We start from the raw sequence: 26,712 nt of genomic DNA on the forward strand, positions 1-26,712 counted from the left end.
GTACAGGATATTAAATCAGAAACAGAGGTGGGGAAGGAGTGGCTATTTAGGGACTACAGATGGTCCAAGATAAATGTTAATTAGGCTCTAGACCTGCAACACTTCAAACCCTCCACAGTCACTGAAATTTTAATCAGTTGATCAGTCTTGCAGAAAGTTTGGTTTCAAGACACAGGTTCTTTCTGGGAATTTTCATTCACGGTGGGAAGTTACAGCTTGATTCCCTTCCTGACTCCGCAGGCATCAGGGCCAGGGAAGGTATCACCAGAGCCGGTGGTAGGCAGCAGTCTTTTCCTGCTATATATAGACAGTCTAGTGTCATTTCAGACCCACTCTGGCATTGGTGGGTGTTGGGGTCATGGGGGCCTTTTCAGTTACTTGACAGTGAACCATGTATGGGTCTCCAGCCTATGGCCCCCCATCCTTTTATGACCCATAGAATGAATTCCAAGTGGGGAAGCATGTTTATGTTTATGGAAGCAGAAGCAAAAGTTAAACATTGACTTGTTTTCTCAAGCAAACGAGAAGACTTGTTATTTAGGGTAAACTGGAATCTGTTTTAAGCCTGCAAGAGGGTTGGTTTCTCAAGTTACCTACTCTGGGTTTTTCTCAATAGAAATTAATTTTAGATTTCTTCTTTAATAATTTCAGTTTTCCTTTTCAGTTAGAGAGAGAAAAGGGTGGGGGAAGAAGAGGAGGAGGAAGAGGAGGAGGAAGAGAAGGAAGAGGAGGAGGAGGAAGTGAAGGAAGAGGGGAGTGAGAGAGAGGAAAGGGAGGAAGGGAAAAATTTAAAGGGCTTTGGCCTTTACTCCAGGGACTGTGGAATGAGCATTAGAAAGGCTTTTCCTCACGGTCCCATTTGACTTCACCCTCACCCCACCACACACACACCCATAATGTCCATGAACCTTTTGGAGAGGTCTGGAAAAGTCTCGGTGCAAATGGTTAGCTGATTATCTCTCCTTTTTATGGTTTGAAAATGAAGTTCTGGAAAAAGATGTAGTGTTTCTGGCTCTCTCTGCATCTACGATTTACTGTCTGGGGAGCAAATGTCTGAACTCTAACATCTGGAGATTAAGGAGCTTTCTTTACCCACACCCATCTGACATATCACCAATCAATGTTTACTTAGTGGGACTACAAACCTAGCAGTTCGGGTACATTCCTTCTAAAGTGAAAAGGTGATCTCTTACTTTCATTTCTCTCTGGGTGACAAGTAAATCCTGTATCCTGATTTACACATCTTTCTTAGGATTTTTTGCCAAACTTTATTTCCGAACTCGGAGCAGATAGTACCTTCTGAAAAGATTGAGTTACATATTTTTAAATGCTGCATCTTCTATTCAAAGAATGAGCTACAACAGCTTCCAGTACTCTGACCAAGTCCTCACTATGAGAGAAGATAATTTTTCTGTTTCCTCATATAAATATGGAAGATGAAATGACTTTAACTTTATTGATCATTTTTCATATGGCAAAGACAGAGACAGACACAGAGTTAACAGGGTTTCAAGTAACCTGGGCTGATCTCAAACTTGCTATGTAGCTGAGGATGACCTCAAATTTCTGATTTTCCTGCCTCTACCTTCTGAGTGCTGGAACGCATGCCACCATGCCCAGTTTATACAGTGTTGGGGCTAGAACCCAGGGCTTTGTGCATACTGGGCAAACAGGTGAGCTACATCCTCAGCCCTTAACGGTTTTTGTTTTGCTTGGGTGTTTTGTCGTTGCAATCAAAAGATGTCTGTTGCCACCCTGGAGTCAGTTAAGGGTGTTGCCAGAATCATCAAAAGGTTTCGCTTCCACACACAATTTTCACCTATTAATGAATTATTTTCACACTTCAGTTGATGAACAGCACAGTGCCTTTGGGACTTCTTTTTTATTATTATTTTTATTTCAACAAAAATCTCTTTCCCAGTGGACTGCTTGGCAGAATTGAAAGTCTTTAGACTAAGGTCAGCTTGTAGGACGGACCAGTCTCCCACAAAGGTACCAACCTGATAGCACTTTCTGTTTTATTGAATGGTTATTTATCTTAACCATATGTATTTTTAATGATGATGATAATGATGATGTGTATGGGGGGAAGGGGAGAGATAGAGTGGGGGAGAAATACACGTATGAGTTTTAATTTGGTTTCTCCAGATTTAATTTTCAATTTAATGTTCAATTTCTGTTGAACAGCTCAAGCCTCAGTTGTAAGCCTAAATAGGTGTTGATCTTGTTGATAGGACTCACTTATACAGCAATCTTGATACAGTGAAAAGAAACCTCTGCTTAAAGCACCTAACCTGATTTCCATGGAGGCAGACAGCCTTCTCATGGCCACCAAGGCATGGAGATCGTCCCATCAGGCCATGACTCAGGGCATCTGGGAGAGCACCGGCTTTCCAACCCCAGCAGCACCTGCTCATGGAAGGGCGGGGGGAGGGGGGATACATTTCCTAGTCGCCTTCTAGCTGTCATGAAAAAGCAAAGCCTAAGTAAAGCACATGTTTACAGCTGTTCTGTGCCAAGGCAGATGGCAGCTCAGTGCATGAGCACAACTCTGATCTGCCTCACTCTCCAGTGTAACTACTGCGTGACAGGTGCAGGTGTTCCGTCTGGGAAGACGTCAGGCACACCAGGATGTCCTCATCAGCTTGCAACTAAATCACAGTAAACTAGAGCTTCCCAGCAATGATCTGCGCTCTTGGACTGTCTGTCTCTGCCTGCCTTCCTGGCAAGACTGCTTACAGGGTTGTTGTTTTGTTTTAATTTGTGGAATAGTCTCCGGAGAGTTCACGCATAACTCTAGTGAGCTTTATTTTCTTCCTTCGTCTTCATTCGCATCTACTTTTCTACTTTAGAGAGATTATGCCACGTGTGGTTACATGTGCCCAGAATCCCACACTCAGGAAGCTCACACAGTTGTGAGTTCAGGACCAGCATGGGCTTGATCCTGTCTCTAAAACTAAGGCTGGCACATAACTCAGTAGTGAACACTTGCCTGCCATACATGAAGTTCAATCCTCAGCACCACAAAATAATAATTAGTGAATTAATTATACATTCAGGAAGGTGCAGTGTTCTAGAAGCCAGGAGAGCAATTTGGTGCCGAGTAGCATCTGTATCCAGACATGCTGGGCATCGCTAGCTGTGCTCTGAACAGGAGATACAGTTCTCGTTCAGCCCCTTGTCTACACAACACAGGATCAAGGTCCTCAGAGCTTTGCTTCTCTCTGGAAACCAAGGGCAGCTCAGGAGAGTAGTTTTCTGTCTGCAGAACTGAGACGTGGACGCCTGACTATTTTGATGGTTTTCAAGGGGACAACTGCAGACTTCCAAGGCCAGTGGCTTGGGCTGTCTAGGAGAGTGATGCCTGGGGCATCATCACAGGCTGTTCAGCAAATGATTCTTGAACTACATTCCAGCAATCTATCCTCACTCAGAAAAGCATCTTAGCACACTAACTATTCACTGTCATTCTGGTTGTTATTGAATTGTGTCTAAAATAATATAAATTTCTATCACTTGGGCTTAAAATTTGCAAAGAATTAAGGCGGGGGGATTTATGTTGTTTTGTAAAATGTTGTTGCGATCAGACCCATAACTTTCCCCTTCTAAACATTCTGTTTGCAGGGATACCGTGGCTGAGGACCACAGTTGCTACCCTGGGAAGACTAGGGATAACCATGGCCTTTGAAATAGTTTATCTGGTAAATTCAGAGTTGTACCCAACAACATTACGGTAATTCTGACATACATGTCGTGGTTTCTTGTAAGTTACTCTGTAGCCAGATGTTCCCAAAAGCTTGATGACATATTAGCCTGGGTATCGTTCAGCCTCTAGAGTCACAGGCTTTTAGTCGCAGCAACTTGCTGGTTGCTACTTTTTGTGGTAGGGACAAAGTCTTCAGACAGAGCTGTGATTTGTGAAAGGTGCTGAAATAGAAAGCCTGTCAGCGTGCTTAGATACTGTGAGTCAGGACTGCATTCACCAGCACAGCCCTGGTTCGAGGCCTCGTTGCGTGTGAGACATTTGTGAACAGCCAGTTACTGAAGGATAGCATGCAACAGTGTGCGTATTCGGTGCACATTGTCTCCCCTGGCTGGTGAAATGCTCCTACGAAATACATACCTTTTGGTTACCAAGGTGGCGTGAAAGCTGCTGATGAAGGAATTGTCTTTTAAAATATTTTATTTATTATTATTTTAAAAATATTTATTATCTTTATTTAATGAGTGTATATTGCCTGGATATGTGTTAAGTACATTCATGTCATGCAATGCCCATGGAGGCCAGAAGAAGGCGTCAGATCCCCTGGAACTGGAGTTACGGATGGTTGTTAGCCGTGACGTGGATGCTGAGGATCAAACTGTTGAGTCATCTCCCCAGCCCTGGAGGAATGCCTTGTGTTGGCTGTTCTTTGCAGTCTTGACTTTTCATGACTTGTGCCGTGGTCTGTGTTATGAACTCACATTGTGTTAGCACTGTGTTTGTGGGCATTCCTCAAGACCACTGGAGGAATCTTTTTTTTAAAAAAAAATTTTATTATTTTTATTTTATGTGTATGAGTGTGCTGCCTGCATGTAGGTAGGTGCACCCCTATAGTACAAAGCCCGTGGAGGCCAGAAGAGGTTGTCTGTCAGATCCCCTGGAACTGGAGTTACAGACAGTTGTTACCTGCCATGTGGGTGCTAGGAATTGAACCTGGGTCTTCTGCAAGAACAACCAGTGTTGTTAACCTCTGAGCCATCTCTCCAGCCCTGGAATGCCTTTTTTTAAAATCAGTACTAGAGATCCCTCATTAGCCTCACAGCAAAACAGGCAGAAAAGAAATGCTTTGGTTAGAGCACAAGGCAGTAATTGTTTTTAAAGCTGAATTGGTGGAGAATGGGAAGCAACTGCCACAATCTCTGTAATTTAGTATGTTTGGGTACATTCGTTATCTTGAATTTGTTTGAATACTTTTCATCGAAGCTGCCTTTCAATCTGTAGGAACTTCGGAGTCTCCCTCTGCTCGGGCTTGTGTGACTTTGGGGGTATCATAGCCCCATTTCTGCTCTTCCGACTAGCAGCCGTGTGGCTGGAACTACCTCTGATCATCTTTGGTAAGAATTCAGTTGTGTCAGGAGGGAGCGTATGTGAGTGTGCATATGTGGGTCCACATGTGTGTGCATGTGCTTGTGGAGGCTGGAGGTCAACCTCAGGTGTTGTTTCTTGAGAGCTGTCCACCTTATTTTGTGAAGCAAGGTCTCCTCCTCTCCAGCACTAGGATTGTATGTGCATTGCCACACCTGGCCTTTTACGTGGGTCCTGGAGATGAAACGTAGGTCTCCATGCCTGTGTGGCGGCCTCTACCCACGTGATTAACATGCTGGTCTCCAGGCTTTCCACTTTTCCCTGCACTGACAGAACCTGCAGTGACCACTAGGTTTTCTATTAATGATGTTTATTTCATCTTTCTATGACTGTTTCAGTTATTAGGAGCCAATCCGGCTATAATTAAATCTGAAATACTAAATGACTTAAAGTCACTTCACATTAAAGGCTGGTGAGAAGGGTGGTGATGAACAGTCAACACCTGTCAGCCTCCTTTGTTAGGTCCTGGGTTAAAATCAAGTCTGTTAATTCTGTGGCTGACATGAAAGGGCAAGCAGGTGCCATTGTCTCACTAGGAGAGTCTGTGGGTCTCCATGGTGCCCTGGCATCTGAGCTTCTACCTTGGTCTGCAGATAAATGATGAAATGATGCCCAAGCTGGCCAAGGGCTGGGATGGGGTCCTTCCCTCCCGAGCCAAGTACCTAAAACTCTGGTGACAAAGAGTATGATAAATGCTGAGATTTTTGGAAATGCCACATTGTAGAGATGCCTAGTATGGGACAGAAGGAGGATGCAAAGTGTGTGTTGAGATCTGAAGATGAGAAGAAATTCCCCAGGAGAGAGAGATGTGGGCTGTGCTCCAGGCAGTGGGAAGGCTTCAGGCAAGAGGAATGTCCAGGTGTCAAGGAGGAGAAATGCCACTCACCCAGGGAAGGTGGGACAGCTCAGAATGAAGGATCTTCTGTACTTCACCCAGTGGCAGAGGCAGGGAGATACAGTTACAGAGCTGAGCATGGGCCAACACACCTGGATCTGCGCCTTAGTGACAGGACTGAGGGCAGATGCAAAAATGAACTGGAACAAGGCAGTGCCTGTGGGGTTAAAGGGCTGTTAGAAACTGTAAGTGGACCTGGTGGCTTGGCCGAATGAGGCCATTAACAGCACTGAGAATGGAAAGGAATGGAAAGACTCAAGAAACACATCAGGAGTTAGGTGGGCAAGAAGGACGGGCGACAGAGCCAGTGGAGCTGCGAAATTGGAGACAGAGATGGAGGGCAGGCATGGGCACTGGACTGCAGGAGACTGTGGGCATGAGGAGCACCTGTAAGGATCCAAGTCAAAACTCAGGAGCCAGGAGGCTTGATGTTCTGAGCCAAGGAGGGAGGCATCCGTTCCATGTTCTCAAAATGGTGACACCATCTGGAGCTACATCCCTGGGGATCCAAGGCATCTGAATGTGGATCTCTAGGGAGTCTAGGGGAGTGATTGATCATAAAATGGGACTTGACAAGCTGGAGTAGTATGCAGGGAGAAGAGGGGAATCAGGAGGAAAGGGCAGGGCAGAGGAGGAAGGCTGCTGTAAGACCAGGTGGGCCACTAAGGCCCCTGTTGGTGCCATTGATCTGGCAGCACAGCCTGTTAGTGATCTGGCTGAAGCGGACCCAGGGAGGACCTGGGTCAGAACCCAGAGTAGACATGAAATGTGGGCTCTGACGTGAGTGTGGTGGGAGACAGTGGGCTGAAATGGCTCGTGCTGGCCCAGCAGAGCCAACTGTGGCGTTTTCAAGAGTTTTGTGAGCCAGATGAATATCATCATCACTGAAAATGAAGGTGTATAAAATACGTTAAAAGCAGAGTTAATAAGTACTCAGAATTCAGCAGTTCCTAATTGATTTTCGATTATACATGTTCTAGAGATTAATGTACTGTATTCTCTGGTGGATACACTGTAGAATGGGGGCTATCGCCTCTCTCTTTCCAGTACAGTGAGGTCATGTTAGTGGCAGGAAATGTGCACATGGGAGCATATCCAATATGGAAATGGTCAAGTCTTTATTTTCCAGAGCCAGTTGTTAAACATTTATCAGCAAATCACTAGTCCATGAAGATGGGGAAGAGACAGGAGAGGATGTTCTTTAAGAACAGCAAAGGGAGGTTATAACCTGGGGTGACGTGGGGTTAAGCACATGGAAGAAGAGAGTTGGTGTGCTTGAATGCTTCTGACAGTAGGCTAAAGATGCCACAGAGAGTGGATTAACCACTGCAGGGAGGCATTCCCCCAAACACAGGGTGGTGGCCCAGAAGACTGTATTGCCTATTGACGTCGCAACTGTCTTAGGGTTCCCGCGTCCACTCCATGATGTTCCCACAACAGTGAAGTCAGTGTTCTGTGAAATTCTCAGTGTGTGTCCCTATCACTATGATGCCTGACTAGTTGTCAAATGAGTGAGCGAACAGATGTAAGTGAAGCACAGGGCCCATGAGCTGTGCAGGGCTTGGGAAGATGCAGAACTTTCTAGGGCTGGACTAGCTGGTTAGCGTGAATCCGGGACTGCTGTTGTTGAAGGCAGTGGAAGTCAGTGAGTGGGTCTGGGAGTGGGAGGGGTCAGCCTGTGTGTTCTTGACACTAATGCCTCTTCTTCCTCCTTTCTGCAGGGATACTGGCATCTGTCTGCGGTGGACTCGTGATGCTTTTGCCTGAAACCAAGGGTCTTGTCTTGCCAGAGACAGTGGATGATGTAGAAAAGCTGGGCAGGTATTGTATGAAATTCAACACTTCCTAAATGAAAGCAGCCTTTTGAGCCATGGGGCAAGTTGATTATCCATAGGGAAAAAAGTGACATTAAGTGTTCGTTTAATATCTTAAGCAAAAATATTCAAAGTAGATTTAAAAGGTTAATGTTCAGGAGCCCAAAGCTATAAAAAGAATGTGGGTTATTTTTAAAAATGTGGCTGGGAAACATTTCCAAGTAAGGTGTTGAAACTTAGAAGTGATCTAAACAGGGACTGATGGTGAGCCAGACTGACATAACATACCTACACGTGCGCCAATGGGGACTGATGGAAAGATGGTGAGCCAGACTGACATAACATACCTACACGTGCGCCAATGGGGACTGATGGAAAGATGGTAGTACCTCGGAATGTGGCCACCCTTAGAGAAGAAGGGAGCGGACCTGACTACATGGAATGACAGAGCCTCAAGATCTGTTACAATGTGAGCAATGAGTTATAGAATTCATTAAAAATAAGCCAGTAGTAGGGGCTGGAGAGATGGCTCAGTGGTTAAGAGCACTGGCTGCTCTGACAGAGGACCCAGGTTGGATTCCTAGCACCCACATGGCAGCTAACAACCATCGTAACTCCAGTTCCAGGAAATCCAGTGCCCTCTTCGACCTCCATGGGCATTGCATGACATGGGTGCACCTACCTATATGCAGGCAATACACTCATACACATAAAATAGAAATTAAGCTCTCTTTATAGCTACATGGTAACATATGTACCAGATGAAAGACAGATGGATGATTGATAGGTAGATATAAGTAAGACAGGAAATAGATACATAGATAATAGACAATAAATACGTGTAAAGATAAGATAGATATAGGTACTTTATGATAGATTTAAAGATGAGATACTGGGGCTGGAGAGATGTCTCAGTGGTTAAGAACACTGGTTGTTCTTGCGGAAGACCCGGGTTCAAATCCCAGCACCCACATGGCAGCTAACAACTGTCTGTAACTCCAGTCCCAGGGGATCCAACAGTCTCTTCTGCATAAAATAAAAATAATAAATAAAATTAAAAAAAATAAAGATGAGATACTAGATACACAGATAAGTAGTTAGATATGTACAAAGATAAGTAGATCAATAAGGTAAAACAGTTGTTACATGGGTGATAAACAAATATGTGTAAAGATAAGATAGATAGGTAGATGATAGATATAAAGATAATAGATATACAGATGATCAATGAGCACATGTGTAAATATGTATCGAGATGGATAATAGACACAAAGATAATAGATCATAAATATAAAGATAATAGCTACAGGTATGTATTAGTTACTTTTCTGTTGCTGTGATAGAAACAGTGACCAAAGCAGCTTATAGAAGGAAAAGCTTATTTGGCTTACAGTTCCTAGGGTCCATTGTGGTGGGGAGGCATGTGGCAGAGGTGGCTGGAGGAGGAACAGAAGCTAAGCTCTCACATCTTCAAGCAGGCACAGGAAGCAGAGTGACTAGGGATCCAGCAAGGCTTAGGAACTCTCTGAGCCCGCCCCCAGTGACATGCTCCCTCCAGCACGGCCACAACTTTAAGACCTCCCAAAACAGCACCACCAACTGGGGACAAAATGTCCAAATATTTGGAGCCTATGGAGGACAGTCTCATTCAAACCACCACAAGGTGATTAATAAACAGATGTGTAGAGATTAGATGTAAAGAGAGATAATAGATACATAGGTAATTAGTAAGTAGATCAGTAGATAGACAACAGGAGAGCGTTTTGGAGGGGTACCCAAGTCATTTTCTTGTTATGTTGATTACTGTCCAATCAGTATGTAAATTTAAAGATCTACAGCAACAAAAATTACATGTTTTTCCATTTTTCTTAAAAATTTTCAATTTTACAATTCCTTTTTACAATAAGACATGAGAATGATTGTTTAGAGGTGTCAGTAGCCTCCCTGGTGAAGGACACAGATGGGATGGGGTTCAGCCTCTTTATATCTACACACTTCTATAGTGTTGATCGTTTTCAGTTAGATTGCGTAGTATGGTATTGTTTAATTAAAATAGTGCTAAAAATACAGAATTTCAAAATAAACTCTTAAAAGTAATAACCTTACTGAGGGAGGAATCAAGGGTGGATCTCTAAAAAAATTATCAAAAATATTTGTTAAATAAAAAAGACTGGATTTTAGTTATCTCCACTTCACTTCTAGACTGAGAAAAATGTGGAAGTTGCTATTTTTAAAATATGTATGTGATCCATAGTTTTACATATGTTCCTTCATTGAATACTCAGAACAATTTTGAGAAAGACATTTTTGCCCTCACTAGGAAATCAGAATGGTTGCACAGCCTGTAGATGCTTAGATTGCTGCTCATGCTGTTCCGTGCACACTGACAGCTGTGTGGGGTTCTGTTTTGTTCTCCACCCTATTTGTGACTTATTCTTAGAGGAGTGAAAAGCTCTTCACAGGACCTGCTTTCAGACAAATGCCCTCACGCTCTGCAGACGGGGGCAACCATTGTAAAGGTCTTGTAAGTAAATATATCAGACCTTGAAAACTTTGTGAGGTTAAGCTAACTTATACTATGATCTCCTTGTCCCGTTTTCTGATGATATTTTGAAATACTGATTGATTCACCAATAGAAAAACTTTCCTAAGAAAGGTCTACTGTGCACTCAAAACAAAGCCCCAGTCATTTTCCATTGGTTCCTTATTGATGGGATGGGCCAGAGAAGAGGGGAGTGTTTCCCTCACAAGTGACTTGTGCTGATTCCTAGGCTTGTTTGGCAGGAAACTGTCAGGCAGTGGTTTATTCCCCACTCAAAGCTTTTCCTTCCTCCACCCTAGAGCAGAGCCACCTGAAGTTTGGATCGATGGGAATTTTTCTTACCACCACTTTGTAAACAAAACCAAGCTGATTTTAAAAACAGATTAAAGTTATTTTAACTATGTGAAGTTCTCCTGAACTTTCTGCCAGGTAGGAAGGGCTTTGCTCCATCCCCAAAGGAGAAATTCTATGATTGTATTATTGCAGGCAATCATTTGGCTGGTATTGGGGTACAGTCTCTGAGTCAGCGTATGGGGTGGCTGCCTGGTCCTATTTCTCCAATCGTAGCCATGCTAGAAGACCAGAGAAAAGGAGAATGTTCGCATGAGGTTAGGTGACACAAGTGGACACGATGAGGGAGGAAACTTGACTATCTTAAAAGATCCACACAATACGGGATTTCTCAGGAGGTCATGTGCCCCTCACTCAGCCCAGTGTTATAGGTGGGAAGTGAGAAGGGTTCAGTGCTGACTGACTGTTGATGTTGAAGCCTGTGAATGCTAACCTGGGGTTTCCAGGCTGCCACCATCCTATTGACTGCCTCACCAGTGGGTGGGCTCTAGCCAGAGGCCTCCTTCCTCCCCGTCACCCTCCCACTTTCAACTGCTCATTTCTTGACAGAGCTAAGCACTTATTCCTGACCCCACAGACAGAGTCAGGGGTGAGGAGAGGAGTCACAAGGATTCATTGGAGTTCTGGACTCTTCTCCCAACAGGTTAAAGTACTGGATGAGAGAGAGCCATTTTTAGGGGTGGAAGGATCTAAAAGGCATGCAGGGAAAATCAATATCCAACAGACATATAAATATATATGAAGAATCACACCAACCAAAATTTCAATTAGGCAAAACTCTCACTTTTTCATGCTATAACTTTTCATAATAGAAACTAGGGTAAATTGATTACATGTCGTCCCTAACCTTTGAAGAATAGCACAGCAGAAGTACGATTTGCAGTTCTACAAATTAAGCACATGTGGTTCATGTTTATTTACTGTGAACCAAAACCACTTAGTGCCACATTACTGAATCCTCTTAGCACACTCCCTTCTAAAACTGGCCAGACTAGTAAACCCTGTCTGCTGTCTTCTGTTCACATCAACAGCACGTTTCCGTATGTTATTTACTAAAAATCCATAGGAAACTTATGTGTTAGAATGTCAGGTAATGTAGCATCTGAAAGCAGGTGCAAAGTAAATCTAGAGCAATTTACTTAGTTACCTTTGCATCGAGAATGTTAGGAACATTTATGCGAGAGTGTAATCAGTCAAAACAAGCTGTGGTTATAAGGAGTAACAAGAAGACTTTCTCCTGAGTCATTGCATAATCTTTCATGAGAACTTTATCTGTTCTCCTTTGTCTTATCAGTTCACATGCTCACCAGTGTGGGAGGAAAAAGAAAATTCAAGTTTCCAGCTCTAACGTCTGAGGCCCTTGCATCACCTGGAAGAAGTAGCTGTGTGGGCAAGCTCCAGGAGAGGCTAGCCTGGTGGGACTATACCTGTGCAGTGTACTTCTGCTCCTCTAGGTGGCGCCCTTCTGAGCACATCTTTAAAGACACTGGAGTATTTTATATGATGAAGAATGAGTTCAGTGTATCATGCTACCTGTTTCTGGGAACGCCTCATCTTCAGCTGTCTTAGCAAAGAACCTCTAGGCACACAGCCCCTGCCCGGGTTTTCTCCCACTGGGAGCAAGTCTCTGTTCCATTGGGTTAAAAGGAGACGAGAGAGCCCCTGCCCAGTTCCCAGCTAGCATGCGAGGTGTGCAAACCAAGGATCGAGGCAAGTATACAGAAATGTGCTCAGCAGATCTGATCAAGGACAGAGCAGTGAGCTAAGTGTTGTGCAGTCTGAGAATAGAGGTTTGGGTATCCTGCTATTTCTGCCTCCCTCGAGCTCCGCACACGCGTGTTCACAAAGCAGACATGTCTGGTGTCCCGTCTGTCTCTCCACCTCCTCTGCAGCCTATGGGGTTCCAGGATCTGGGTTAGGCAGAGTTTTCTAAATAAAAACAAGTCTGCAGCACAATTGAGAGTCTCTCTATACTGTTTATAAAATCACGTTGGGGTCCTGAGATCGATCATTCAGAATATTTTGTGTGATCCTTCAGTGAAGCCCGGAAGTCACAGATTCTTTACTGAAAAGAAAACATGGGTTATAATTTCCTGGGCCTTAGAATTTTAAAAGTAAAGGGATATTGATGTTGCATTTGTGAATTCAGTTCCAATGGTGCCTGTGGTCAAGAGTCAAAAATACAGAGAGTTCTTATTCCATCTTGCACTTCGGCTTGTCTTGGGAGGAAAAAAAATCCTTAGTTTCATTTAAAGGGAAAGTCAGTTATATCTATGCTTAAAAAAATTAGCAGCAGCTTTATAAGTGACTTAAAAGATACTAATAAGGGACTTGATCTTTCTTTTTTCATCCAGACTTTTGAAGTGTGGGACTTAAACACAAACATAGTGTTCTACTCGGTGTGGTGTTCTTGTTACAGTCACTGATTCGGTATTTATCTTATGCTGAATTGTTTTAGCTTAAAACTCTGTGTGGACAGGCGAAATTGGTACTAAAAGGAACCCTTGCTGATGAAGAAGAAAACAGGAACATGGAGAATTCACATGTTTCTGATAGTATGCATGTGTGTGCCGACTGTAAAATAAACTTTTCTATTCTGAAAGCTCAACAGAACTGAGGTGCGCACTCTGTCCGTGGAGAAAGCACAGCTTTGGGGATTTGATACCACACCCACTTCGTATGCAGACGTGTGCTGTGATTTTCTTTGTATTTCTTTGCTATAACACGCCTGTTGTTATTCCATCACCTTTGGATTGTATTTTGATTTGCTATTTTTGTTTCAAAACAATAAAAAAATTGTTTCCAAAAAAATGTATCCTTTCTCTTCCTTTGGAACATGTGTGGCAGAAACACCATTCCAGGTAACTGCGTGTTGGGTACTGTTTCCATGCTGAGATGAGAAGCGGCGGGAAACAGCATTGTTCAGCATCCGTTTGCTGTTCCTTCACCAGCTCTGGCACCATCCCTGTGCTCAGATGGGACCACAATAACCTTCAGGCTCTCAGCTGGTCTCCTTTTAGATTTCCAGTGCCTGGTCTGTGCCCCCACAGCATACAACTTTCTGCTCCACATCCCTGAAGCCCGGCTAATGCCAAGTTGTCAGTAACAGATTTTATTCCCAAGAATAGAATTCATTCTCCTGACTCCCCATACATGTGGTAGCTTTGAAAACATTCAACTCAGTGCCAGAAAGGGAGATATTGAAGGTGTGTGTCAGGCTGTCTTTAGCCAATGAGGTCAAGGTACGATTGACTTATTAAGACTTCCAGTTGTTTTCTTGGTGATCTCAGTCTGCTTAGTTCTGTCTGTAGCTGGTCTCTAGGAAAACAAACTGAACCACTTCAGTCAAATGCTTTAAAATTGGCAGGGTGTGGATTGGAGAAACAGTTCGGTGGTGAAGGTCACCTGCTGCTCTTCCAGAAGAACAGATTGGTTCCCAACACCCATGTAGGGTGAGACAGCTCACAACCACCTGTAATTCCAGCTCCAGAGGTTCCAGTGCCCTCTTCCAGCGTCTGAGGGTATCCACATGCACATGGCACACACACAGAGAAATGTACACATAAATAATAAATATAAAATCTGGGGGCTGGAGAGATGGGTCAGTGCTTACACCTTTATACATGCAGGCAAAACACCACACACACACATACACACACACACACACACACACACACACACACACACGAAAAAGTTTAAAATCTTTAAAAATTGTTATGGTCAATGAAGAACATGAAAATATTGAAGACCCCCCCCTAAAAAATAATTCAAATCAAAGTAAGTATAGTTTTTATTTTTAATAAATGTCATAGGCATGTTGGTCTATTGTCATAAAATTGAGCAGTCCATGGACAGGAAACATTTGTCCACAATAATACAAAAAAGGCTGAGGTTGGCAGGAGATGGGGGCTAAGTACAGTGTCTTGGCTTGATTACTGTCAATTATCTCCAAACAGTCTGAATCCCTCCCCATGTTCCAGCTTTCTGGTGAGTGAGTACTTTGTTCTGCCTCCCGTACAATTATTGCTTTTTCATTATTTCTTCAATCCAATTAACAAACCTCGAAACACGAACATAGACACCGGGCTTATTGGGTTGAGCACAGCCGAGACCCCAAGAAGTGACTCCTTGTAAAATGTACTTGTCCTTCTCGAAGCAAACCAGAGGTCCTCCACTGTCTCCCTAGATAGGAGAGAAAAGTTCATGTGAGGGTCGAGCTGCGGCTTTACAGAGCAGGATGTCGTCTTTGTGTTATCTTTGTATGAGTTTCCAAGACCTCAACATACCCTTTGAGTACCAGCTATGTTCGAGCTCTCAGCAAAGAACATTTAGCAAAACCTCCTTTCTTTCTCTCTGGGAAACAATACTATATGGATATTGTCCTCATCCCCTCCTGCCTGAGACCTCTCAGTTTGGACACGGGTTCACTGAAGTATAGTTGGCCTCCATCCAGCGCCCTCAGCCCCCGTCCCAACTGAAAAAGTCTCTGTCCACCAGCACAGTCCAGGGAGGCGTGTGGTCTGTGAACATTATGGTACTGGCTATGCCCTGACTGTCATGGGTAACCCAAGCCGAAAGAAGCTCCTGGGCTGCCTGTTTTAGCACCGAGGTACCCCAGGGGTTCTCCGGAGAAACAGAACTTGGGTTGTCAAATCCTGCTTGACTTTCAACCTCTCACTTTAGGGACTGAAATGTCCAAGGGGGCAGAGACAGGCCAGCCCAAGACCATACTGGTCTCTAGTCTTTTCTTACCTGGCAGCTGTCGATGCCACCAGCCAGATGCCCCGCACAGAGCTCTGTGGATCTGACTCTGCCGTTCAGGTACTCATAACGGTTACACACCTTGTTCTCAATCACGGGAAGTTGGGCCTCCTTGAGAAGACCCACACCAAAGGTCCCTGTGATAAAAGGTCCAGACAGAAAGTATCAGCACATGCTCACCAGGTAACTTCCAGAATGACAGAGCAGTGGTGATAGCGCTCATCTGTGTGGGCAGATAACAAAGGAGACCCTCCTGACCCTCCTTAGCCCTTGAAACTGTGCACATACAAGATGTGATGTTCCCAGGCCCTCCTGGCTTCTTTGAGGTGTTTGGGGCTTTGCTGTCTGTTTATGTTTTGTTTTCATTTTAAACCAAAACCCAGTCATCTTAACATACAGAGTTTGAAAAATACAATTGCTACTATTCTTAAATATTTTTTCTAGGCTTTTAATGCTTTATTTACTACCTGTGTAACACAGCAGTTTCAAGTCCTTCCATGTTTGCTTTTTTATTCACCACTCACCATTATAACATAAGGGTGTGTGTGTGTGTGTGTGTGTGTGTGTGTGTGTGTGTGTGTGTGCGGGGTAGCTCAGTTGGAGAAGTGCTGACCTTGCAAGCTAGACTTGCAAAACTGGAAAAATAGATTATCTGTGAAAACAGTGAGAGAGCTCAGGTGTGATCCCCAAAACCCACATAAAAATAACCTGGGTGTTGGGCTGGAGAGATGGCTCAGTGGCTCAGAGCGCGGGCTGCACTTGCAGAGGACCTGGGTTCAGTTCTCAGCATTCACAGGGCAGCTAATAACAGTCTGTAACTCCAGTTCCAGGGGGATCTGATGCCCTCTTCTGGCCTCCTTGAGAATTGCATGCATGGGTGTACTCGCACGCAGGCAAAACACGCTTTCATACACATACAATGAAAGAAAAAGATTTTATTTTTATTTTCGATTATATGTATATGTATGTGGAGAGGGTTGAAGACATGAATGTAGCACCCAGAAGGGGCATCACACCCCGTGGAGCTGTAGTTACAGGTGGTTGTGAGCCGCCCAACATAGATGCTAGGAACCAAACTTGGGTCCTCTGCAAGAGCAGTAGGGGTTCTGAACCACTGAGCCATCTCTCCAGCCTTCTCCATAATATTATCATAAACCTAAGTTCCAAGAAATTATATACACATATTTATGGCTGCCAATAACGAATTGTTTTCTAGAAGGGTATGACAATATAAAACTCACTAGAAAAGCATCACCTCATGACACCCTCAAGAGCAGCCACATTGCACTACTATTAAAATAGTATAACTTTAGAAATACTAACAAATGTAAGAGGTGGAAATCATCCTGATTCATTATTAGCATTTTTGGTGATTAAGGAGAGGGAGCGTTCTTCTATGTGCTTGTTTTATGGTTGTGTTTCTTCCTCTTGTGAAAAACCGCTGGTTTTGCTTTGCCAAACTGAGATAGAAAAATTGCAGAACTACCAGAGGAAACCCTGCTGTCCAAATGGACACACCCCGGACTTCTCAGCACTTTCACAGAGAATCCAGCTTTCCAATTTTGCAAGCCCAGCTTTCTCTGGAGTTTTGTAACTTGTCCCTGCTTTGCTGATGTGGAACAGCCAAGAAATAATGTACCGTCCCTTCCGCACTTTGACTAGACTTAGCCCATTGGCTTGGGTTTAGAAAACTTGCACTCTATCTGGTGATTACCGAACCTGGAAGAAACTTGTCCCAGGCTTACGGTCCAGAGCAGTCCCTGGCTGAACACTTCAGCCATGGCAGAAGGGTCTGACTCCCACAGCAGCAGGCAGGGAAGCCCTGCTTGAATGAGTACAGGACTGGAGGCCGCGCCCCTCACAAAATACTTTGTTGAAAGTGAATCTGTTCAGTGTCACTGCTACTTGTCTTCTGAGCTCTACAGACACGCAGACCCTAGGGAGAAAGCTACCGCTAACAGGAGGTTTACATAGTCTGTGGAGATATGCTGCCACCAGATGGCCAAATGAGAGATGGCATTTCTGGGTAGGGGCAGAGGGCTGCGGGAGGCCTGGGACAGAAGCCCTGCTGCAAGAGGCCCAAGGCAAGTCCCCAGCAGTGAGATTCCCTGAATGCCCAAGACGGGGATGGAGGGGCCAACCTGGATGAGCCCTTCAGCCTCAACACCCCCTTTGCCTTGGACTATGAAAAGCAGGGCGTGATCTCACAGGGAAGCTGAGAACACTGACTCAGTGTCATTTATTGACATGGAGAAAAATTGGCAAACAAGCTGGAATTATGTGACTCTTCTCAGTCCAGTTAATCGTCTAAGAATCATTTTCTCAGACGATGTGTGATGGGACCAGGAGTGACAGGGAGCTTCGTGTGGGATAGTAGCCAGAAATCTCTGGGTTGATGGGACAGAAGAAAAGTGAATGGGCCTGAGGGTTCAACACATGATGCGGTGATGTTGATGGCATGGTGATGGTGGTATGGTGACGGTGATGAGGACGGAGATAATAGCAATAGTTGTGATGGCGATACTGATTGTGAGGTGGAGATGTAATGATGATGGTGGTGGTGTGTGGTGATGATGGTGATGGTGATACTGATGGTGAGGTGGAGATGTTGACGGTGGTGGTGTGGTACTGATGGTGATAATGGTGATACTGACGGTAAGGTAGAGATGATGATGATAGAAATGGAGTTGATAGGGATGGTGGTCATGGTGCTAGTGGTGGTGGTGGTGATGATGGTGATGATGGTGGTGACGATGGTGAAGGTGTTCCGCAATGACCTTATAGGTAGTACAGATGGGACCACTGATGCTTTAAAAAGGTTAGCCAACTTCTTAAAGTCTCAGGGAAGATGGTAGAGCCAGAACTCGTTCTCAGAGACTTAGGAATTTGGATCCGTCTTTAACCAAGATGCTCTGGAGGATGTATTAGCTGCTTTTCTTCTTTCCCCAACCAAATACCTGAGAAGAACTTAAGGGAGGAAGATTTGTTTGACTCATGGTCTCAGTGTTCAGTCCACATGTGACAACCGCAACTTGCAGCCGTGGCACCTCTTGGTGGATCGGAAAGCGGGGGCGAATGCTGGTGCTCGTCAGGTGTTCTTCTCCCCCCTTTATTTACTCTGGGCTTCCAGCTGTGGGTGGTTCTTCCTTCATTGGTTAAACCCCTCTGGAAATGCCCTCATAGATACACCCAGAAATGTGTCTCTTAAGTGATTCTAAATCCAGTCAAGTTGAGAAAGAAGCTTAACCACAGAGACCCACATGAATTTTTGCCCCCTGGCTCCTTCAAAGTTTTCACCTTACCTTCCGTAGTCCTGTTGAGGACACTCCCCTTGCTTCTAGGAATGAACGGGCTGTGCCCCCAGCTCCAGAACAGAGCACGTCACACAGGTCTGAGCCGGGAGTAACTGGCTCAGAAGCAGTTCATGACTAGAGTCTGGCCTTTCAGAGCTAGGCAAGCTATTGTTTGCATTGTGGAAAGTGACCTCCCTTTTCTCATTGGCAGAATCAGAATTAACACAGCATCTGTAGCCACAAGGGAGGCAAACCCCTAGGTGGCCTGAATGGCACCCAGACCATGGCTGGGCAGGGCCTGAGGCCTAGGCCATCGTCAGAGCCAACTGACTTTCCAGATCACTAGGGATTTCTCTTGTTTTGCTCAATCCAACTTGAGTTGGATCGTCTGTCACTTCCAGGGATGAGTCTCATCAGATACAACCGCATCCCACCTTCAGTAAGAGCAGCGTTCGTGATCGGTGGACTATGTGTTGTTACTTCGCACATTCTCTCGCTGCTCTCCCCACAACAGCCCTGCTGTGCCTTTCAGCCTGGGGAGCCATCAGTGGGACTTTTCTAATCACCCACAGCCGGTGAGTGGAGCCAGGGCTCCTCTCCAGCGACAGGCATATGTTTTCTGCTGTTATCATCCCACATCTCTGAGCCTCAGGCTCCTCGTTTGTACAAAGGAATAACAAGCTCTCACTCCAAGAGTTTATAAAAGCATGCGAAATCCTTAGATACAAACCACAAGGAATGAGCTGAGTTGCGCAGGCCCTTCCTTGACCGCAATGCTGCCGACTCAGAAGTGTGCAAAAGGGGAGCAGAAAACCCGTAAAAAGGGGGAAGCCAAGTTTCAAATTATTTGACCAATAGACCTGCTTGTTTCTTTGATTTTTTTCTAAGCTACAAAATCTTTCTTCTTAAGAAAGATTTCTCCAGCTTGGGACAGAGCCGTGCCCTCCTCAATACTCCTGAGAGGGAGGCAGAGGTCCTAAGATGCTCCTGCTGCTCCCACAGCCAAGGGCTCTAGCCTGTTGGACGTAGTTATTATTGGGCATGCGCAAAGACAGAACAGGGTCCACAAAGTAAGTAAGATGATGATAGCGGACCCCACATGAAGGTTTCTTCTCAATCCCATATTCTATCAACCAGAATCAAATGCCATCCTGGAACCAGGAGCCCTGGGGCCTTTCTCTCCTTCCCCAGCTGTCAGCTCCTCCCATGTCTAACAAACCTCTCACACATATTAGGCATGTGGGTATTTGGGAAGACAAGTTTAGCTATAACTTTTGTTGTTATGTGTTACACTGTATTTGAAAACTCAAAATGGCAGTGTCACATGAAAAGCAATTTATGGGTCAAAGCCCTGTCACTCAGGAAAGCAACATGCATATTGCAACTGCAGGACCAAAGGAGTGGACCTCTCCTGTCGCTCACATTTCTTGGTGACTGACTGTGGGATTGTAGGCAAGCACGCAGACAAAACCAGGAAGCGGCCAAACCACAGTTAACACATAAGAATCTGTACAACTTTCTTCAAAATGTTCCCCTTTCCATATAGGCATATAGTCTGTATGTCAAAACCACTTCTTGATATGGGCCCTGGAGTTCATCTTACCTTTAGTTTCTCCCCAGCCAGTGATGTAACATAGTGTCCGGTCAGCAACCACGTAATTTTGAGATGGCAAGCAAGCTGGAATTACCTTGTCAGTGATGATGGCGGGGCTGAAAGGGAAGCATCGAATGTTCCATCATTTGCCCTATGGGGGCTTCCGGCCTTAATCCATAGATCACTGACAGCTAAGTGCCACCTGCCTTGATGTCCCAGGACCCCTCTGAGCTGGTATTCACTTCACTGGCAGAGCAGTGTAGAAACCCTTCATCCTCACACTGTCCTATAGTTCACTGTCAGTTGCATCTGTGATGTACATACAAGTGCATACAGGTACCATGTAGACATGTGTGCATGTGCATGTAGATGCCAGCTGTCTTCTTTCGTCACTTTCCACCAGGGTCATTGAGCCTTAAGTTCACTGAGGCTTAGACTGGGTGAGCTCCAGGGATCCCCTGTCTCTGCCTCGCTGGGATTACAGGTATATGCTGCCATGCCCAGCATTTTACATGGGTGGTAGGGATTTAAGCTCAGGTCTTCATGTTTGTGTAGCAAGCCCTTTACCAACTGAGCCATCTGCCTAGTCTACAGTTTCTTATGTATCCATCAGTCAGTGTAAGAGGGCCTTGGTCTGCAGGCATAGCATCTAGTTGAAGCATGGCCACAGGACTATGGAAGGAGCAAATGTGGTGTGGCCAGAGCAAGTTGCTCCATCCTTCTGGGTCCTAAGTCTCCTCATCAGCAAATGTTATAAAGCCATGGTTCTAAGAACCCAGGGACATGCTGGACACTAAGAGAGAGAGCATTGGAAGTGAGCTCCTTGGACAACCAAGATGGCCCTGTTTCAAAGAATGTTTATCTACTTAGAGTTCTAAGGATTCACAAGCATTATAGCTTTGATTTTTCCAACATAAAACCTTAATAAGTTCAAAAGGGAAAAAGACTGGAATTGAGAAATGCCCTGTTCTGAATGAAAATCATCACTGTCACTGGGGCATGGTGGCGCACGCCTTTAATCCCAGCACTTGGGAGGCAGTGGCAGGTAGATCTCTGTGAGTTTAAGGCCATCCTGGTCTACATAGTGAGTTCCAGGCCAGCTGGAGCTACAGGGAGACCCTGTCTCAAAAAGACCAAATAATAATAATAATAATAATAATAATAATAATAATAATAATAAATTGTCGCCAGCTTCACAGTAGACACATTTTCCCAGAATCCACAGAACAGACCTAACCTCTCACTCAGAAGTTACTCACAGGGTCCTCATGGGACACTAAAAGCCTTAGACCCTTGGACTGTGGGGATGTGGAGAGGACACACTGTAAATCAACCACATTAGGCTATCAGAGAATGCTGCTAGCATCCTCCAATAGATTGAGTCCCTTTTCTGAGCCATCAGATTACCCTGACAAGTCCCAGAGAACTGTGAGGACAGGAGAGTCTGTGATTTTTTTATTTGCTAGGAGAACACAAGAGAACATGAGAGGAACCAACCGCTTGATAGAAGAAGCCAAGAATGCCTTCTTCTCCCCTTTCTAGATCATCAAAACACCCCAAAACATCACCCCTCAATTTACAGACCAGAAACATTTCCCTATGTTTGTGACCAGACCCAGAAGAACAGTAGCCAGACCTTCTCCAACAGCCTGCACTGGCTGGGCCAGTCCTTGTCAATGCCAGATCATCCCTTTGTCATCTGGAAGCCATCAGGCACGGCTAATGTGCTCCGTGTGCCTGCTGCTGTCCCAAACATGCATTTCTCAAAATAGCTGACTGTTTGTGAGCTGTGTCCACAGGAATCTATTTCCAAACATTCTTAACTCTGTAACAGACTTACCATGGTGTCAGGCTTAATGAAACACATTTCAACAGGGAAATTAGACCAAATAAGAGCACTGTGAGAATCTGTGATTGTGAGTGGTTTGTGTGTGTCTCACTCTGTTTTCACACTTCGGGGGGTCTTTTAGACTTACTTTATTTTTTGTTTGTGTGTGTGCATGTTCCCCTGGAGCCAGAGTTATAGGTGGTTGTTAGCTGCCAGATATGAGTGCTGGGAACCAGCTCTGGGAAAGCAGCAAACATTCTTTGAGACACTTTGCCAGTCTCTGCACTTAGGATGTTTTAAAGTGCTTTGAGAGGCATAATCTCATCAGATTCCCTCAGACACATTAAGTTCAGAGGAGCTTTGTCAGCCCGGACTAACTGAATTGTTTGCTGATCACGAATGCATGTTCATGAGGGAGCTGCAGGGTTGATCGGGTACCTTCTATTTCAACTCTTTCTCCACATGAGGAAACTGAGTCCTGATTCCTTTTTCATGACTGTGCCTGGGGTAGCAAAGCTGGGCTCAATCATGGTTTTTAGATGAAATTTGGTGCTGTTTTTTTTTCCTAAAGCCCCATACTTTCCATTATAGGCAGCACCCCCACCATCACCACCACACACGGTGGTGGCTCATAAAACCCAGGTATGCGACCACTATCTTCACTCGGATTGGGGGTACAAGCACCAGGGAGTCAGTACCTTTTTAGCTTTATCAGGGCAATGTCAGCTCCTGAGGGCTCCAAGAACAGTTTGGCTGCTTCTATTTGCTGAACACCCAATCCAAGATTAACTTCTTCATGTGCCCCCAAGACAACTTTGTAGAAGGCAGGCGTCGAAGACCTAAAAGGGACAGTGACGTCACAAGCAAAAAAGCCTAGTTTCCTCTCTTGTGTCCTTTTGTGCCATAAATACCACATGGCCTCCCAGCACCTCAGCCACCAGAATCAGTGACTTCTGAATAACAAGAAACAAAATCCCAGGCTTGTCTGAACCATAGTCTTGACCTGCTCTGGGGACCCACGCCTGACACTGAACAGATCTGTTTATCTAGACCTACTATGCTGGATAGCTTCTGTTGTCAACCTGACACACTGGGGAATTGCCTTTTTGGATTGGCCTGCACGGACATCTGTGGGGCATCTTCTTGATTACTGGATGATGTGGGAGGGCCCAGCCTGCTGTGGGTGGTGCTACCCCTGGGCAGGTGGACCTGGATTGTGTAAGAAAGCAGGCTGAGCATGGACCCGAGGAGAAAGCTAGTAAGCAGTTCCTCCACAGTCTGTGCTTCCGCTCCTGCCTCTAGGTCCCTGCTCTGAGTTCCTGCTGTGGCTTCCCTTGATAATGAACTGAGAACAGTAAGTCAAATAAAACCTTTCATCTTCCAGTGCTTTTGATTAGTTCTTTATCGTAGCAATGGAGCAGCTAGCTAGAACGCCCACAAAGCCTCCTGCTCCGGGTCTTCCATAGCTTTTCTCTAGAACTGCTTCCCTCTCACCCAGTTGCCCTGGCAACTCTGCTGCGGGCTTCTGTACACATTTCCTCAGCCCCTTGTGTCACTGTTGTGGAAGGACGGGAGGAAGGAAAGGGGGGAGGGAGGACTCTTCAGAGCAAGACCTCACGTCAGGTACCCATGGGACGTACTTCTCCAAGCAGTGAGCAGCGGTGAGCACCCACTCTGGGGATATTAGCGTGCCTCCACAGAAGTGCTGTCCTCTAAATCTAGGGGAAGAAGCCAGGATTTCAGTTCAAATCAGAGGGTGTGTTCCACTCCATTGAATAGAAAACCAGAAAGACATGTTCACTCAGTTTGATGACCTGTGGAAGAAAAGGCTGCGGCCCACACACAGGATGGTGAGAGCCATGTATAAGCAGCAGAATTTTCCAGGTCGGTCTACGTCACTCTAAGTTGTCTTGAGGGAACAGGTGGAGCAAAGGCAGTGGCACCAGCATGAAGTCCCGCCTCCCTGGCCTCGGCCTGTTAGCCCTGGACCCCAGCAGAAGCTACCAGCCGAAGCCTCCCCTTGAGGATGCCTTTATTTCTTATTGGCTAGGGCTGTGAAAAGGGTCTTGATCAATCATCCTTTGAGGCGCCAAATGTGACCCCTGGGAGCCTGTTTCTAGGACTGCTTACACCAGCAGTAGTTCAGGCTAAGGAGGTCACCGACTCCCAACCAGACAGTAATGGTGAGAATACAAATAGCCAAACAGGATCAGGTCAGCTCAAAACCAGTCAGGAGATAAACCACCATGCACTTCGGAAAATAATGAATTCTAACTGTGGAAGACAAAGACTATACAGAAAAAGTTACTAAGTGGTAAAGTCAAGAAAAACGAACTAATTAATCAACAGAGTGCAGCCAGACGCCCATATCTGTGGATGGTGTGCCTCAGGCTCACAAAAGGAGCTGTGAACAGCATTCGAGTATGCACGCTCATGCGGCAGTGATCCTGGGCAAGGCAGCCATGAGCCTGCTCCGTGTGTGTGTTAGAAGCCATGCCCAGGGAAGGAGAATTTAACTAACAGATGTGTTTCACTGCAGACAGCCCAAATTGCCTGGCTTCCACACGGTTGGACATAGCACGCCTAAACTAGGGTGGTCAGAGCTCTGGCTTGTTCGTATGTTTTTATAGGCATGCACAGCCTCTGCATTAAATTTAACGAGTCACAAAAATGCACACAGTATTTTTGAAAGTCTGTCTCTGATAGGTAAGCTCCTTCTTGAGCCCCAGTACTGGCACAATGTCACATTTGTGAAAATATTCCCTTTTTGTTATTTTACAATAGCCAATGAGTCTATGAACACCTTTAATATTTTCTAGGAATGTCATGTAGGCCAGGTTGGCCTAGAATTCACAAAGATCCACCTGCCTCTTCCTCTCGAGTGCTGGGATTAAAGGTGTGTACCACCATACCGGTCAGAGTTGTCCATTTTTGAACATTTTCAAAGTAGAGAACTTAGAAAACATGTTGTGAAACGATGTAGCTGTGTTTACTCCTTAGGAGAATGGAGAGGCAGATTCTGATAACTCAGCTCTGTGGGTTTGACATGAAGACTGTGTGGAGTTCACATTGAAAGATGGAAAAACGCTCCTGAAATGTTCTTACCTTGTTCTAAGACTGATTTGCCAGGGCCAGGAGTGTGGATTGGCCACACACCCACCTACCACCCTTCCAGGGCATTTCTTTGGCTCCACCAGAGGCTTCCCACATTCAATTGGTGATGCTGCAAAATGGTGTGGGAGAGGGAGGTCACATTGAAGGCAAAGGTACCCGTTCTGTCACACAGTATTAGATAAATTCATGGCTCGTGGTCAGGCACTGAGTTTATGACATTCCTAAGTTACAGACAACCTTTGGAACAGTTTCTCTAAGCTTCAAAAGTGGCATCAAGTGACACAGAACCCTCTCCTATGAAGGACCTATAAACTCTTTAATTATTTAGGGAAGGGGTAATGATAAAAACAAATTGGTATAGCATCTAATTAGAATGAGAGATTTTTCTGAGCAGACTTTGATTGGCACAGATAGTTATCTGTAACTATTACCCAGATCCCATGTAGTATATTTAGAACACCAATCCCTACTTGAAACATCATCTAGCTGGCATGTCCAGCCTGAAGCCTGAAGCCCACACTATGTCCCAGGACAGTTATGAATGTTGTTCAACACATTTGTAGATGACAGCATCATATTACAGCATCAAAAGGTTGGACAGCCCCGAACCATGGAGGGTTTCCTGAACACCACAGTTGTTATCACCATTGGAATACAATGAGGTGTATTATTCTTGTGAATCTATGGCGTGTGTGTGTGTGTGTGTGTGTGTGTGTGTGTGTGTGTGTATACTATTGCCTTCTGTCTGCTGGCTTCAGTACAGACACCCTGGAGATCCTACTGTAACTAGTCAATGCAAAGACCACGACTTCTCCGCACTTGCCCCACCTACGTCTCCTCTGTTCACCTCCTGCCTGCCCTCCCTCTCAGGGACCAGCCTGCAAGTTGACTGGCAAGCAGGTCTGCATCCCGTCTTTGGAACCCCCACCAAAGCACCTGCAAAGCCTGAAGTCCTCAAAGCCTTTAGAAAAATAAACGTAAGCCTTTGTTCATAACAGTCCCAGAAGACAGTCCTTCCTCTTAGTCAACCAGGGGTTCTGTGCTCCAGTATACCTGGAACCTCAGTTTCCTAAATAGCTTTCTATTTGCCCAGGCCTTTTCTGAGACTCTGTGTCAGAGGTCTTTTTCTTTTCTTTTTAATTTTTACTGAATTTTTGTGTATTTCATATAGAACATCTTAATCATCTTTATATCTACCCCCTTCCCCATTGGCCCCCTCCCATACCCCCCACTGGAATTCATACATTCTGTCATTTGTGTTAAGGCCTATTGTGTCAAGTTAAGTGTCCCCAGATGTACCTCAGTGCAAGTTCATCTACTGAGGCCTAGTCAGCTTATCTAGAGTCCCTCCCTTTAGGAAGATCAGCTCTTCCTCACCCAGCAGTAATCAGT

At 45.1% G+C, this 26,712-nt stretch overlaps 2 protein-coding genes across 2 annotated transcripts in view; one reads left to right on the forward strand and one right to left on the reverse strand.

The window, feature by feature from the left end:
- The window catches only part of LOC103737007 (solute carrier family 22 member 3), a 111,132-nt gene extending 97,599 nt beyond the window's left edge, over positions 1–13,533 (forward strand). The window contains exons 8-11 of the mRNA XM_008836684.3: positions 3,625–3,733; positions 4,985–5,097; positions 7,745–7,844; positions 12,025–13,533. Coding sequence (XP_008834906.1) covers positions 3,625–3,733; positions 4,985–5,097; positions 7,745–7,844; positions 12,025–12,085 — 383 coding nt within the window. The 3' untranslated portion in view covers positions 12,086–13,533. The remainder of the gene's footprint in view (positions 1–3,624; positions 3,734–4,984; positions 5,098–7,744; positions 7,845–12,024) is intronic.
- A 969-nt stretch (positions 13,534–14,502) lies between these two features.
- Positions 14,503–26,712, reverse strand: part of Plg (plasminogen) — a 47,758-nt gene continuing 35,548 nt past the window's right edge. The window contains exons 14-19 of the mRNA XM_029565223.1: positions 25,312–25,429; positions 23,847–23,924; positions 22,905–23,045; positions 20,388–20,494; positions 15,483–15,628; positions 14,503–14,912 (exon numbers count right to left, since the gene is read on the reverse strand). Coding sequence (XP_029421083.1) covers positions 14,751–14,912; positions 15,483–15,628; positions 20,388–20,494; positions 22,905–23,045; positions 23,847–23,924; positions 25,312–25,429 — 752 coding nt within the window. The 3' untranslated portion in view covers positions 14,503–14,750. The remainder of the gene's footprint in view (positions 14,913–15,482; positions 15,629–20,387; positions 20,495–22,904; positions 23,046–23,846; positions 23,925–25,311; positions 25,430–26,712) is intronic.

This window comes from Nannospalax galili, unplaced genomic scaffold (genome assembly GCF_000622305.1).
Source record: "Nannospalax galili isolate Female #2095 unplaced genomic scaffold, S.galili_v1.0 scaffold2271, whole genome shotgun sequence".
Lineage (NCBI taxonomy): Eukaryota > Metazoa > Chordata > Mammalia > Rodentia > Spalacidae > Nannospalax > Nannospalax galili.